This window comes from Orussus abietinus, unplaced genomic scaffold (assembly GCF_000612105.2).
Source record: "Orussus abietinus isolate OABI.00-Male unplaced genomic scaffold, Oabi_2.0 scaffold4, whole genome shotgun sequence".
Lineage (NCBI taxonomy): Eukaryota > Metazoa > Arthropoda > Insecta > Hymenoptera > Orussidae > Orussus > Orussus abietinus.
The window spans coordinates 1,886,847-1,902,397 of NW_019396014.1; the positions used below are offsets into that span (position 1 = coordinate 1,886,847).

Genomic DNA, 15,551 nt, shown 5'->3' on the forward strand with positions numbered 1-15,551 from the left:
ATCCGGGAGCATAATGCCTCCACCCGATTCCAGTATTTGTCGTTCATAAAACCCAGGGGTAGGAAGATTTGAAGAGCCACCCCCCAAGTAAGTTTCCACCCCCGTGAAAGAGAGCGCAACCTCCTGGAGCAGCATCGACATCGGGGGATGAAGGAGCGTGTAGGCAACCAAGTGCGCAGTATATATATAGATATATATAAAGCGGAGCGCGACCGGCGGCGCGCTCAGTCGTGTCCCGCGCGTCGAGCCGCGAGGATCGTGCACCGCCTGGCCCAGGGGTTTCTGCGATTTTTTTCGTCCCGCCGTACCGCACCATCCCTTTCCCCGGAGTCCCACCCCTGTCTTGTAAGCCCCCACCCGTAGTCTGTATTGAGTAATAAATGATTCATCGGGAAGCCACCCCGACCTCTGCGCCTCCCAGTGGCTCGTTTTGACGGTCTTATTTTTCTCCCCCTTTCTCTCCACTTTGATTTGATTTTCATTTTGAAAGTGCGACACGCCCGAGATGATCGATCGAGGCTGCCACCGCGATTTCGGAACACCGTGTGCACAGTAGTATAGTTGAAATGAGAGGAAGCGATGGAGCTGAAGATCGGCATTCTGCTCCTGGCGCTTCTAAGGATCGCCAACGCTTTCGAAAGTAAGACTTCGTGCGTTGCGGCGATCGGGGAGCTAGGAGGATCTGTGCCAAACAATTTACCGTGATCGACGCTAAGATCGATCTGTGACTCGTTCCGATTGGAGAGCTTCGTTAAATGCGGCAAATGCGATAGTTTGGTTATATCCTGCGGTGCAAAAAAAGTACGGCTATTTGTGGAACCAACCGAAGTAAAAGTTTTACGGCGCTCGTTTCCCGGTCTTAATTAAACCTTTTGGGGCACTTGGAAGTAGCGGCTGGTGAAAAAAAAAAAAACAAGTGAAAAATCGTTTCTCCGTAATTGAACTCGACCCCGAAGTCACGATGCAGGGGGTGATTTCGGTTTCGCGTTTGCGCTCACTTTCCGGGCTCAATTTAGCTTTCGGGGCTTACACTTGAGCTTCTGGTTAACCGCAAATGGGTTCGGCGTGAACGAACCTGGGACCGAGACGTGCGAACATATGGGGTAATAAAGTTGGCGCGAGTAAAATAACAGAAACAGGGGGGTCGGGGACACCCGACGTTTACACCAAGCCGGGATATGCGGGAGGAAAATTGGAAGGTGTATTTCGCTTCGACTTAACCCAGGATTTGCTCACACCTCGCGTTTCCGTCGTACATTTCGGAAACTCGCTTTTGAGTTTTTACATCGTTCTCAATTGAGAATTGCTCAGAAAAATCCCGGAATTAATTTCGCCTCCATCCGTATTACCGAAGGACCGGATGAGTCCGGTTAAATCTCAACACTCCGACGCAGCCTTAATTTTCGAGGCTTAATTTAGCTTTTGGGTCTCGACACCACCGCGGTTAACCGCGGGTGGGTTCAGCGCAAACGAACCTGCGGGTTCAGGACGTGCGAACATACGGGGCAATAAAGTTCAGGCATGAAGAAGAAGAACACCACGAGGACCCACGAGGTGCTCGGTCGGGCCTCTAAGTGAGCCGCACTGCTGACTGATACACCACGTAAACTCCCGTTGGAGTCGTTAAAGCCAGCTTTACGACTTCCATCGGGACCAGCGTCTAAATATACTCGCCCACGCCTCGTCACTACTTCCAAGTCCCAGAAAAATTCGGATCCCAGACTTCATCGATCCAGTCCGGAAACTAATGCCCCTCTATGGGTCCTAGACTATACCCGACGCGGAATTGACCAAACTATCGCCATAAGAAAGTATTTATCGAAAAGTGGAAATGTCGCGAAACGTTCCTCGCCACGAATCGCTCTGTTGGCAGACTCGAAGGAGGAGGACGATGCTGACGACAAGGACGACGAAAACTACCCCATCGAGGAGTATGAATACGACTATGGGAGCGCCACGATATCCAGCGATACCGACCTTATATCAGGCGGATCGTTACCGATTTTCCTGACAGAACCCGTGGACACGTTCGTCGTCAAGGGGAAACCAGCCACTCTTCACTGCCGCGCCGCCCACGCTCTTCAGGTGAGGACCCTGAAGAAATGGACAAGATATCTCGACTATCAGGGCTGCATTATCTCGAATCCTCGAGAAACTCGGGAATTGATCCTTTTCCGTCATCTTTTCGCCTTGTACAGGTGTACTTCCGGTGCAACGGAGATCGCATGGACGGGTCCCATCACCAGGAATTCGTCGATCCGAGGACCGGGACCAGAATCGTGGAGGCGGAGCTCAACGTCACCAGGAACATCGTCGAAGAGTACTTCGTGAAAGAGGGGTTCAAGTGCGAATGCGTAGCTTGGTCTGGTTCGGGACAAATTCGAGGACAGCCTGCCGCCGTCGAGGTCGCATGTAAGTCTTGATCGTCCTCCTCTTCGAATTTATTCCGAAATCTTTGGGACGCCCCGATTCGAGATTCGACGAAAGAACGAAAAATGATGGATGCGATTAATTTTCGGAGAGGAAAAAAAACGACAAAAAACACGCGAAAGCTCTCGGCTCGCATTTAATCGGCCGAATGTGGGGTCGGCAATTTTCATCAGGCGCCTCGATCGGACAGCAAACAAGGCGCGCAAACAGGGCGCAAAATTAAATCGGCATTCGGCTAGGGGGAGGCGCACTTTGGAAATGGAATACGTGAGATCGGCGGCCAGTTTTCGATTTTACTCGAGGAATAAAATCGATCGGCGAGGCCGCTTCCTGGGGAAGTAGAGGACAACTCGGTGCCGGGGGTCACTCGATATCGAGCAAATAAGCTTATTCAAAAGTAGGCTCGCCTTACTAATGCTGTTTGCCTTAAGCCCGGCATGCGATTCCGACCACTCTGCTGGATGCACTTTAGTGGACGCGCAAGATCGGAATACATTGTCTCGACATGACAATCCTTTTAATGCGCGCCCCCCCTGCTCACCGTCCGCGAATCTCCCCGGAAATGCTCGCAATGGCAGCGCCGAGTTATTAAAAAAAAATTCGCCTACACAGGGCAGTCGCATCAGCAGCAAACTTGCAGGCTCCAAATGTACCCTCGGGAAACGCGGGATCGCTGAAAGGATTTTCCCGAGATCTCGTTTCGCCCGATGCGCCCGACGAACGGGAAGTTCCAGGTGGCGACACCTGATGCGTTAAGGCCCCCCCTTAAGCATGGCGTGCAATTAAGCCGACCAGCTGAGGCAGATACGATCTCGCACGCGCAAGGTCGGAGTGCAGGTTAAATCGTTCGAATGCAGCGATTATAATTGCCGGAGCCCGACATGTGGATTCCTCGATGATCCTTTTTAATCCCCCGGTAGAAATCCGATCCCTCCGGGAGATAGCGATGCCTTGGGAATGTAGATGCAAATCTCGCGACACGAGGATGCATAATGCATCCTAACGCGCGGCAGCACTCGCGCGTTTTAGCATCGCCGTTTCCCTTAAGGCACGCGATTGGGGCCACTTTACCAGATGCACTCTAGTAAACGCAGGAACAAGACCGAAATACCTTGTCCCGACACGACAATCCTCTTAATGCCGACGTTACACTTGGTAATTTTGCCCAACTTCTCCGCCAGCTCGCGAGTAAGGCTCGCTCGAGGACTGCACATCTCCTGGAAGGAGCTGAACCTGGAATTTCAAATCGTCTTCATCGTCCAATTTCGCCCCCCGCCGCAGATCGCGACGTCTTCCTGGGATTAATTACCACCTTCCGATTATTCCTTTGATAATTTCCCTCCTGGGGTCCCCGAGAAGGGATCCCTAATGCCGGGGACGCGTATGCAAATCCCGGAACGAAAGAGTGCATCCCACTGCGCGTGTTCCCCGGCGACGCCGCGCGTCTCCTGCACCGTCCCTCCACTCCGGGCAGGGTCTTCTAAATTATGCATTCCCCGGAATGCCGGGTACATTGTCCCGAACATGACAATTCCTTCGATGCACTCGTTCGCATCGGGCCGTTTTTGCATACGGTAGCCTCGCATCAAAGGCCCCTCTCGAGATACTAATGTCTTACGGATGCGTATGCAAATGGCGCAACAAAAGGGCAGGCGCACCGCGGTACGTCTTGCTCGGTGCATCTTAATATCGGGTGCCCCGAGCGAGAAGGGCGTCGCTGCAGCCACCGAGGCCGCCAGACAAGCCGGGGTCCGAGTCATGACGGGTAATTGCTACTGTTTGCTTTGGGAGCACCGCGTAATTACGGCCACTCCGGGCCGATGCCCGCCACTTGCCCCGCGGAATCCGCAAAGGATCCAACATTGGCCGAGTTGTTCCGACCTGGCAATTATTCTAATGCGCTCGTCCTGTCGGCCGGTCCTCGGTGCCGCTTCGAGGGGGGGCTCTTCAAAGTCGGTTCGCATACGAGAGCCGTGGAAAATCGGAAATCGAGAAATCGAGATATCGAGCCCCACCGATGGGGCGTCTCCCCGGCTCTCGATTCCGCCGTTCCGCGGTTGCGAAGCTCATTACCCTCGAGGGGCACTAAATGTCGCGTGTACCTGCCGATCCTCAAAAACGCAATTTCGCGCACTCGCTCGTCACGGGATATGGAGGCCCAAATTCGAAACCGCGGAGGGCACGGCTGCACCGTGCCGCTCTTTATGCACGATATTACAGCTTTATTTACGCGGCCCGGCCGGTAAATAATGACGTTGGGTGCGCGCCGGCCATTGGTTCTCGCGCCAGTGCCCACTTTTTTCCCTCCCGCGGTTTTTCCCCTCCTCTTGCCCCGCTTCCGCGGGACCGTATGAAAGGCGCCTTCCCATTTATAGGTATATCCTGGCCCTAATATCGCTGAGTGCTCGCCCACGGCGAATCTCCTCCCATTGCTCCGTGTTCGCAGGAATATTAAAAAACCGGCCGATCGGAACCGGTGTTAGGAATCTTGCGCTCCATTTGGGGGAGGGCAGACCACCAAGGGGTGGACGGCCCCGGGTTTTCATATTTTACAACCGAATGGGCCTCCTTACTGCGGGAAATCTAGCAATTAACGTAATGCGGGGACGGATTCGGGGCAGTTTTTGGGGGCGAGATGGTGGTCGATATCCTCGGGGAACGACGCAACGGGGTTTTCAGTTCCTTTGGGGGACTTTGCTTGGTTATCGGCTGCCGACCTTTTTCCGCAGACTTGAAGAAGCACTTTATATCGCCGCCGTATTCCGTCGCGGTCGAGGCAGGTCGTGGCACCGAATTGCAGTGCGTTCCTCCCTTGGGAGTACCGGCACCTCGTTTGTCGTGGCTAAGAAACGGCGCGCCGCTGGAACCGTCTACTGCACCGGAGAAAAATGCCGAGGAAGGCAGTCGCCTTCGGGTCTCGGCGGAAGGCCACCTTCTTCTAGAGCAGGCCGCCACCTGGCACCAGGGTAACTATACCTGTGTGGCAGAGAACATTGCGGCGAGAAGGAGCAGCGATCCTGCCCTACTTACCGTCTATGGTAAGACTCGAACTAAGTCGGTCTGTACGCTGAGGAAAAAAATTTCATTGAACCGGAGGAACTTTTCTTTGAAGGGTACCACAGAAATATTCGAGTCGAATAGCTATTCTTTGAATTAAAATAGTTTTTTTTTTTTAGTTTTGGTACCGTGCAAAGAAATGTTTCCTTGGTTCTGAGAATCTTTTTCTCAGGGTAGTCGCAGAAGGAGGCACTCGAACTCCTAAATCGTGTGCTCGGTCAGCCGAAGTTAGGACTCTCTCGTTTCTCGATCCCTCAGTCAACGGTGGCTGGTCTTCCTGGTCAGGGTGGTCCGAATGCTCCGTCCGATGTGGACGGGGACTCCAAAAGAGGACCAGGACTTGCTCCAACCCGACTCCCGTTAATGGCGGCCAGACTTGTCCTGGATCACCTGTCCAGCGAACGGAATGCGACATTTCATGCCCCGGTAGGTAGCTTTCGATCCCCCGGATGGACGCTTCAATCTCCAGTGGGTACTCTTCCGATGAACGCGAAGATCCACGACAAGAAACCGATTGCTCCTCCCGTTGTTATTTATCGGGGCCGTCGAATCAGCCGAATGGTAAAAAACCCTCTCATCCGGTCGGAGAGCTGCCCAGTCATCGCCCGCGCATTTCGCACGACATTCGCGTTCATTGGGGGGATATTTACTGCGAACGCGGTTGGCGGCTGTGTGGCCGTCTTCAGGGTTCACCGGGACTCACTTTCACGCTGCAGCTGTTGATGGGAGGTGGTCTTCCTGGTCACCTTGGTCGGCTTGTGGTCCGAACTGCTCGAGAACCAGAAGACGGTTCTGCAATGACCCTCCACCCAGCAATGGTGGCAGGTCTTGTCAAGGGAAAGACTTTGTCATCGAGTCCTGCACGGCCGATCGTTGCGGAGGTAGGATACTTTGATCACTTCATGGGAGTTTCGCGTCTTCTATAAAGGCTCAGGGTATTTAAATGAGGTCTCGTCCACAGCTCTTGGTCATGGAGGTCCTAGGATCTTCAAGGAAGGTCGGTCGCGAAATTAGTAGATCTTGTCAGAATTCGGTGTGAATTCATTAGGCAGGGTCAAAACGGTGTCGAATGTTTTAGCAACGACGGCAGTCGATAGGAAGACGTCGTTGATCCTCTGGGTATCGCTGAGCTTGGCCATGTTGGTGATCTCCCTCACGGCCATCTTCTTGGTCAGGATGGTGAGGCGGAAGGAGAGGATGGATACTCTCTATGGGGTGGCCAAGCTGGACTTCCGGTCCGAACTCTTTGGGAATCGCGCCCAAAAACCGGTGATCACCAGGACGGAGAGGTCCACCTTGACGAACGACTTCGATGCCGAGGATCGGGTCTTCGGGATGTCGAGGTATAGAGTTCCTGCTTACCTGTCCGGTGTGCGGGATTTTTCATTGATCCGTGTTGGATTAGATCCTGCTCGGAGCATCATTACGACGTGCCACAGTTGTCCGTACCTTCGACCAAGTCATCGTCCAGCTCCTCGAGGAGCCATTCCCCGAGGACGTCGATTCATCGACAGACGACCTCCGAGAGCGAAGACGGCTCTGCCAGTAAGTCCGATGAGCTGAGAGAATTTGCAATTTCTATTCCCCCTAAAAATCGTTCGTGACTTCCTTTGAGCAATTTTTTCTCTCCTGAATTATCTGCAGATTCTCCCTGCAACCCCGAACGGGAAGAGGACCACGAAGAGGATTCAAGATCAGGGGTCGAGAGCGAACTGCATCTAACTCGGGACGTTGAAGGGAGTTTCATAGTTAGGGCCCTGGTGTCCGATCAGGGAGCACTTCTGGTGGTCCCAGAGGCGGGAGTTTCGATATCGGTTCCCGAAGGATCGCTTTCCAGGGGACGGCGCGAGAACATGTACCTAGCCCTTCTAGGAGACGACTTCTTCCGACCGATCCTGCCGCCGAACGTGACCCTGCTCTCGGGAATCGTCAGTTGCGGTCCATCGGGAGTGAATCTAACCAAACCGGTGATTCTCCAGCTGGAGCACTGCGCCGAGCTGAGGACCAATAATTGGGAGCTGGCCCTTTGGTCGGCACCCATCGACCTGGATGGCTCCACCAGGTCCTACCAATGGAGGAAGGTTCTGACTCTAGGCGGAGAGCCGACCAACCTCCCTGGGCAGCCTTTCGCTCAGCTGGACCATTCCGGGATCTTTCTGGTGACCGAAACTCTGGGAGGATATCTGATAGCCGGGGAGAGTTCCACCGTGGCGCCTGGGATCGCGATGAAGAGACTCAAGCTCGTCGTCTACGCGTCCAGGGACAGGGACTACGTCAGGTGTTACGTCCTGGAGGACACCAGAGCCTCCTTCAAAGTGATCGAGGAACAGGAACGCCGGGTCAGAGGCATCCTGATCGATCGCCGCAGCTTCGGATTCCAGGCCAGCGGAGCTCCCCTCAGTCTCTATCTGGAGGACCTGGAGAGTGGGTTCGCGGACAGACAGGAAGTCCCCTACAGGCGAGTCTGGTCCACCTCCAGGACCAGCCTGCACAGGACGTTCAAGATCGAGAGGATCGCCGGAGACGTCCGTCTGGTGTTCGAGCTGAGGGCCAGCCAACGGGGATTCGAGGATCACGGGGTCCTTCTCAGGATCGATCTCGACGTTGCCGATCGAGGGAGCAAGAGGAGGAGTGGCAAGATAGAGACCACAGTCGTCAGCCGCACTGCCAGATCCACGGAGTCCATCGTTCCTAGGACATTCAGGTGAGGACCCCCATCACCTCTTAAACCCGGAGAAAAAAAAAATCTTATTGGACCAGAAAAATATTTCCGATAATTATTCCCACTGAATTGACACAATATGTGTGTGGTACCATTCGGGGAAATATTTCTTTGGTTCAATGAATTCTTCTCGGTGCACCGATGAGGGAGCTATTGATTTTATCGCAAGGCCTTGAGTTTCATCGGTGAGTCCGATTGCGTAGATTCTCCAAGAGCCTCAGGAAGCAACTGTGCCAATGCCTGGACCCTCCCAGCGCCCGCGGGAACGATTGGCGAATGCTGGCGCAGAGACTGCAGGTCGATCGGTACGTTATCACGTCGTGGGGGCTGCATTTCATCGGGTATCCTCCCCTGGTAATTTTCTATGGCGAGTTCGCTGGATGTTTCAGCTACGTGGAGTACTTCGCCACGAAGGCTAGTCCCACCGAGCACATCCTGGACCTCTGGGAGGCCAGGCACAGGGAGGCGACTGCCCTGGCGGATCTGCTCAACCATTTGAGACTGATGGGACGTGTCGATGCCGCCAGCATCCTCGAGAACCGTTTCGGACCCTGGCTCTAACTGCCCCGATGTCGTTCCCTATCGATGTAAATGTAAATACCAAGTCACCAAAAGTGTAATCGACAAGTTTTGTAGCACTCGTTGGAGGACCCTGTCCTCAAGACCGTGTACATAAAGCCCGTTTATAGGAAAACGATTGCAACTTCCTTGTAGCTTGCTTCCCCCCGTGCCATGCTCAGAAACAGACCTATACTCCTTCATTGAGAAAAACTTCCTTTGACTAATACTCATTTAGATCAAATAACAAGGTTTTAGTAGAAAGAACGATGCAATGCATCGCAATTGAACATTCGGTATTTTTGAGGGAAGACTAGGTTTCTTTGATTTCATGCCGGTTCCTTTAACTCCGTTGGAACTTTTTTTGGAGGAAGAGAAGAAAAATTGTTTCCTCGAGGTTCTTCTATCCAGAATTGGGTTAGAAAAGTGTAGGGTGGAAAATGTCTGCAGACCCACTTTTCCATGGCAGGGTGGTCCAGCACCGGCCACCTTGGCTATACAAGATGGCCGCGGGATTGGCGGGTAACTCTGCGGGAATTCCCCAGTCTGTCAAGAGATGCTCCCCACCGGGGTCCACAGAGGGATGCTGGGTAGCGTTTAATCACAGGAGTCCGTTCGTGGTAATTCCGGAGGACAATGCCTGTTGACTCGCGTTCTGGCGGAGCGGAGGGCTAGCGGGGCGGGTGGACGTGCGGAGTGCTTTTAGCGTTACTACCAGGACCCGCTTGGAACCGAATCAAAACGTTTCGGTCCAGTCGAAACAATTCCCAAAAACAACGGGGGCTGAGTGCATCGCTCGACGGAGTGCCCGCCGCTTTAACGGCCGTTTCGGGGGGAAAAAAAAGAGCCCTTCCAAAATAATCGAAATCATCCCAATGCAGGCCGGAAATCCAGCCGAACAGCGCGCATCGACCGCCGCTGCGTTTTCCCTTCCGCATTCGAGACATATCGGTAGCGAGTACTAATCCGCGGTGTCGGCTGCTGTTCCGAATCGATGTTTCGGAACGACGATGGAACGAATTTCCCCGCAGAATGGGATTAATCAGCGCGAAATGTCGATACCCGTTGATGACGGCTCCAATTTGGGCACGTCCCGTCGGGCGCGATGTGCGCGCGGCGCACGCGTTTCTTGGATTATATATTCCAGCCGAGCCTTTCTCTTGGGTTTCATTAGCCTCTGCTGGTGGCCTTTGTCATGTAAACGGCCAACGAGGGAGTAAAACCGAAAAACGAAGGACGAAAAGGGGTGCGCTCGGGGAAGCGTGTCGCGGTCGTTTGGCACCCCTTTCGCGTTTCATCTCTCATTGTTGGGAGTCCGGCAGGGGCGCGATACACAAATCGCGGCCCCGACGCCGTATTAATTTCCAGACCAATCGCGATTGGGATCTACAGGCAATTACGGGGAGATCGACCAATCGGATTGCGGGGGGGGGGCGCTTTACTCGCGCGACCACCGGAAGCTAGCGCGGAGCTCTACGAGCCGCACTCACGCGAGTGCGAGGAGGACGTTTCCGCTGACAAATCGGCATTTCGCCGCACGTGCTCAGATCTGGCGAAACGTCCCCGAGGTAATTAAATGAAGGATGGAATTATCTTTCGGATTTTCCTCATTTTTCTCATTTTTTTTTTCGGCCAGCCTCCCGGGCGTCTCGGTTTTGTTCCCCCGAGAGGCGCACCCTCGGAGAGGGTCGGCCTTCCCTCCGTTAGGACGGCGCGGAAATTCCGCACCGCTCGCCGCATTCCGCCGGTGAAAAGTTCCCGGGTGCCCCGTCGTCTCCGATTCCGGCCGGCCGGGACAAAGCGTCGGTCTCGGGCGCCGCGACGCCCGCGGAAAATTCCGCGGACTTTTACACCCGCGGCCGCCGAAGAGAGAAAACAAACGGCACATAGTTCGGGGAACAATTTCACCCTGGAATTCCACGGCCGTGGAGGCCAGTAAATTTCGCACGAATTCCCGCGTGTGGGAGCTGCCCGCACGGCGTGGCATCGCGAACACCGGCTACGACCACGGCCTGATCGTATAAGTACCCTAGGGCCTAGATAGTGCTCTCTCCCGAAACCTGGAGACAACTGGAAAGTTACGATAAGGAGTGAATTAAAATACAACACTTCGCAAGGACGGTTCCCCGAGAAAGAAATGCTAATTCTGGATTCCTAATGCCGACGGTTTTACAATCACCTTTGTAGGACATCGACTTCTGCGTCACCTTGTATGCACGTCCAGGACTATTACGGACGAGTACGTAGGCACGCGTTGCCCTCGAATAAAGCCGCGCGCCTCGGCGACCGTCGTTGCGATGTGGACTAGCCTTTTCGTGGGCGGCTTACCTCGTCGACTTCCGGCTCTTGCAGGAGATTTACACCGACGCGACGGAACTTACGACGAATTCCTGGCACGTGCGAACGCGCCCCAATACGGATTTCGAACGCGCGGAAACTCGCCTCGGGATTTCGCATTTTTAGCCTCGCCCTAAAGGCGAAACTACCTTTTGCCACGAGAGCAGCTACTGTCTGAAATTTCTGGAAGGAATAGTTGGAACCGCCAGGGCTGATAAGACGATGATTCGCTTTTTTACCCTCGCCCAAAAGGCGAAACTACCTTTTGCCACGAGAGCAGCTACTGTCCGAAATTTGTGGAAGGAATAGTTGGAACCGCCAGGGTTGACAAGACGATGATTCGCATAGGGACAGCCGAGCACCTCGGGCGCCGCCATTGTCGTCGCTTTTGCTAAAACCCTCTCGTTACCCGAGGCTCTTAGCGCGGCCAGTCATTTGTAAACCGGCCGTAAATCGGGCCGCGGCCGATCGTTCGAACCCGCAATGACGTACGATCGACGGCCGCCATAACTTAGAGGAGAATCAAAAGGCGATTACCCACGTTAGATCTGCCGGCGGCCGATCGACCTCCGGCCCCTGGCCCCGTCGATTCTTGATCGCGCGATGCATCGCATTAACAAATTGCCCGTGTACCTCTCACCTCCCCTCGTAAATCTACTCGGCGAGCCGTTCCTCTCGACGAATACGGAGATCGATACGGAACGAGGCGGGTTTCTTGAAAACAATCGCCGCAAAACGAGTCTAAGTGGATCGGAACTGGAAGTGGACTCGCAGAGGTTAGGTTATAACCACGGCTACAGCTGATCGGATCCGTTTAAAATGAATTCATTTTTTTTTTATATTCAGACATGACAAGGTATCACCACGTCTATAAAAATTAATGCATCCGTTTCAGGTGGATTTGGTCAGGTCCACCCTAATAAGATCCGAACGGAAGTGATTCGTCGCGTAGCCGCAGCCTATCCGAAGAAGCCGGAGACCAACATCCGGGGGACCAAAATGGCGGACCTAAGACGCCAAATCTCTTGTTCTCCACAAGGGTCATCGATGCGGAGCAAAATCTCGATGTCGGGTGGATGTTTCCTCGAGTTTCTCACGGCGGACCGTTAAGGCGCTCCTCTCGTAAACGGCCGCGACAAGATACGGGGATGCGGAAAGCGAGAAAGCGCGAAAAGAGAAATGGCGAGGAATCTCGATCGCGAACTCGGGAATTCCCGTCGAAGGGGCCGACAGAGACAAACCGCCCGGCGGGGGAAAAGCCTTGCCGCTATTAATTTCGCGACCCTGAAGAATCGGCCGTCACTCCGCGGGGAAAGCGAAAACCTCGCGGCGGGCTTAAGTGCACGCGGGAAGCCGATCGATTCGCAAAACAAAGCCATTCGTAAGCATCCCCGGCTAAGTCTCGACGGACGTCGGACGGATCCATCACGGCCGCCTCGGCCGTCGCTCCAACGGCCCTTCCGTCTCTCCGACGACGTCGTTAACGCCACGGCGCGCGGATTGCCTAATCGCCGCCACTTTTCCGGCCTTTGTCGCGGCCGGAAAACACGGGTCGAGCATTCAGCCGAGCCGCGACATTAACGCCACCCCAAACGACTGCATGTGCGCACTCGTTATCATTTATAAGAATCCCTTAAAACCGCGCGAAAGTGGCGTGGAAGACCCACGACACTTTATCTCCGGACGGAGGGCATCGAATCGTTCGAAACTTTAGGTTTCTTCGTTCTGCCAACACTTTCTACCCATCTACGAAAAGTGTACACTTTGGCGTTACCTTCTGCTTTCTTGAGCTTTCCGGCGTTCGGGATGTCGGCGAAAGTGTATCTACCCTTCTGCACCTTTCAAGAAAAGTGTGGGACACTCTTCACCCTCGAGGGTGGAAAGGGCAGACGACGCGAACAAACCTCTCACCACGTGATTACTTAGGCTTTACAGAAAGTCTCGACACTCGTGAAACTTCATTATTCCGCGGAAAATTGAACAAACGTTTATAAAGAAATTTAAAGAATGAAATTTCGCGAGGGCTTATATACTCATGCGGTACAGTCTCAAACCATTCCGTGCACTCGGTCTCAGTGTGACCGGTTTCCTTAAGGCCTCGATTGATAACAAGTTCTTATCAACCGAGTTTCGCCGGAGTCACGGCAGAAGTCGCACCCGCTGTCGGCGGCGTTAGGTCGCGTCGCATTTTCGCATAGATCTTTCTCTCTCACTTCCCGTTCCGGTCCCGCGTCCGCGTAACGATATCGTTACCGTCACCGTGGCCGAGGTCGCGGTCGTTATTACCGGGACGACGCGACGGAGGTAAAGGCGCGTCCACCCCCGCCTCGTGTAGGACGGCGTGACGCATGGACGCGTTTTCATGAAAGGACCGAGCCAGGAGGGGGCGCGCGATAACGCTCTTGTTCCTTCGAAAGCGGACACGTCCCGGCGCGTGTATCGAGGACCGGATTCGAGATACGAGATCGGCGGCGCCGATCTTGTACCGAGATAGCACACGACCCGTTCCGACCTCCTAGGGGGGCCGAAACTCCCGAAACCTCGCTGCGAGACGCGCCACTCCAAGATGGCGGCGCCCCTTTCCTCCACCCTGGCCCACGCTTCCGAGGGTTCCGTTGGATCTCTCGACGAGGCTTTCGGAACCCGGTCGATTTGTATGCTCGCGGGGCAAAACGGCGGGATTAATTTCCGATTCCTCCCCGGTGTCCGCGCCCAACGGAGCCGAGCGACGCGAAAAAGGAAAAGGGCATCCGGGACGCACCGGCCGCGTCATAAAATCCTCCGGGCGAGTGCCGGTGCCCGCGCTAATCGGACAATCGATAATTAAGGATAAACCCCCGTGTCGACGGGGGAGAGCCGGCGGAAAAACCGACCGGGGTCCAGGAATTCCAGTAACGAGCCCGAGATTCTCGGCGGCCCCCCTCTCGGCACGAGGAAGTAAAGAAGTCGGCCGGATCGCGCGGGGAAACGCGTTATTTACGGGGCTACTTCGAGGAATTTACCGCGGTACATTCTGCGGTGGCAATTTGGTTGCTCGGCCGTGTACGGGCCCGAGTACCAGGACGTCCATGTAAATGCAAATACAAGCGCATTTAAACCGAGCGACCGTTAATCCGGCCGGTAACTGCGCTCACGTGTGTGCACGACGGCATCGACGCCAAGAAATTCGCGGGTCCACCGGCGACGCTTCTCGCGGGAGAGGCCAAACGTTCCAAGATGGCGGCGCCGAGGAAGACACTCGAGGCGGTGATAAGGTGGCCCGTTGACCCCTCTTCTGGGAAGGATAGTTCTCCCGCAAAAGATGTCCTCCTCAAAAATGCCGTCCTATGTCCTAGAGGGCCCAAGGGCTCCTTGTCACATTTTTGGCTCCTCCCCAGACATACGATGTGGTACTCTAATCAAATTAACTGGATCATAGAAAATCAATCCGGAATTATTAGAGCTTGTTTTGACCCTTCCAATTGACAATCCAAAATTTTTCGAGTTATTAGATTTACCGCGCGTGTTATTTATGTATGTTACGGTGAAACACCGAAATCTGGAGAATGTCGACTTTCACCGGTAAATGTCAACATTCACATAGTCGCTTAGTGTATGTCCGAAATATTTGCTAAATACCCTTATTTCTGACTTACACCGGTAAATGTTGACATTCACCGGTGTGTGATGAAAGGGTCCGAATGTACAACAATGTAATGAAATATTCGATCTTTCACCGACGTATTTAATATCTGTTAACATTAACCGGTGAAAGTCGACATTCTCCAATTTCGGTCATTCACGATAACATGTATATATCCTTTCGACTCGTTATTCTTATCAGTTTTCAAACTCTGCCCACCTTAGGGATCGACCGTCCACCTCCGAGTCAGGTTCACGGAAGTGACGTCTGTATCCGGTCGACGTTTTTCTCTCCGAGTTCCTTTTATAGGACGGATCGAAGGGGACGCACCTTCGGCCAGGTTTGCGAGCTTCGGGAGCTCCATGGGGTGTCTCGTCAGGGGTGGAGGCGATAGGACGCGGACTCGCAGCCTCTCGATCGGCCTCTCGCAGACGACCCTCTCGGCGAGCGACACCCGGTGCCTGTCGGCGACAGGATAAAGAGCCGCTCCTACGCGCACTTACGTCACTTCCTTCCACGCCGGGTCTCGGGGCGCGTCGAGAGGGCGCAGCGCGCGGCACGCAGCGAGGCGCCCGTTATCGGCCCGACCCCCGGCCTGATAAGGCACGTCGGACTCGCCGAGGCATAAATTCCCCAGACCGGGAGGAACCTCCGTCTCTACTACCGCGTCCGGTTCCGCTCCCACGGCGGCCGATCGAGAGCGGCGACAACGCTGCGAGATACCGGCATATACGTGCAAAAACTACGCGACCGCTTCCATACGAAATAACACATTAGCATGTGCCATCCCCTAAACATCCGGCACGTCCCACAACATACTATTCC

General features: G+C 54.3%; 1 protein-coding gene across 1 annotated transcript; it reads left to right on the top strand.

The window, feature by feature from the left end:
• Nucleotides 1-560: 560 nt before the first annotated feature.
• Nucleotides 561-8,861, top strand: LOC105695489 (netrin receptor UNC5C). The gene is made up of 12 exons (XM_012417036.1): nucleotides 561-640; nucleotides 1,874-2,085; nucleotides 2,199-2,412; nucleotides 5,160-5,468; nucleotides 5,746-5,913; nucleotides 6,204-6,368; nucleotides 6,449-6,484; nucleotides 6,566-6,830; nucleotides 6,893-7,036; nucleotides 7,103-8,191; nucleotides 8,413-8,514; nucleotides 8,599-8,861. Exons 1-12 carry the CDS (start codon nucleotides 580-582, stop codon nucleotides 8,768-8,770), a joined length of 2,937 nt encoding a protein of 978 aa, XP_012272459.1. The 5' UTR covers nucleotides 561-579; the 3' UTR covers nucleotides 8,771-8,861.
• Nucleotides 8,862-15,551: the final 6,690 nt, after the last annotated feature.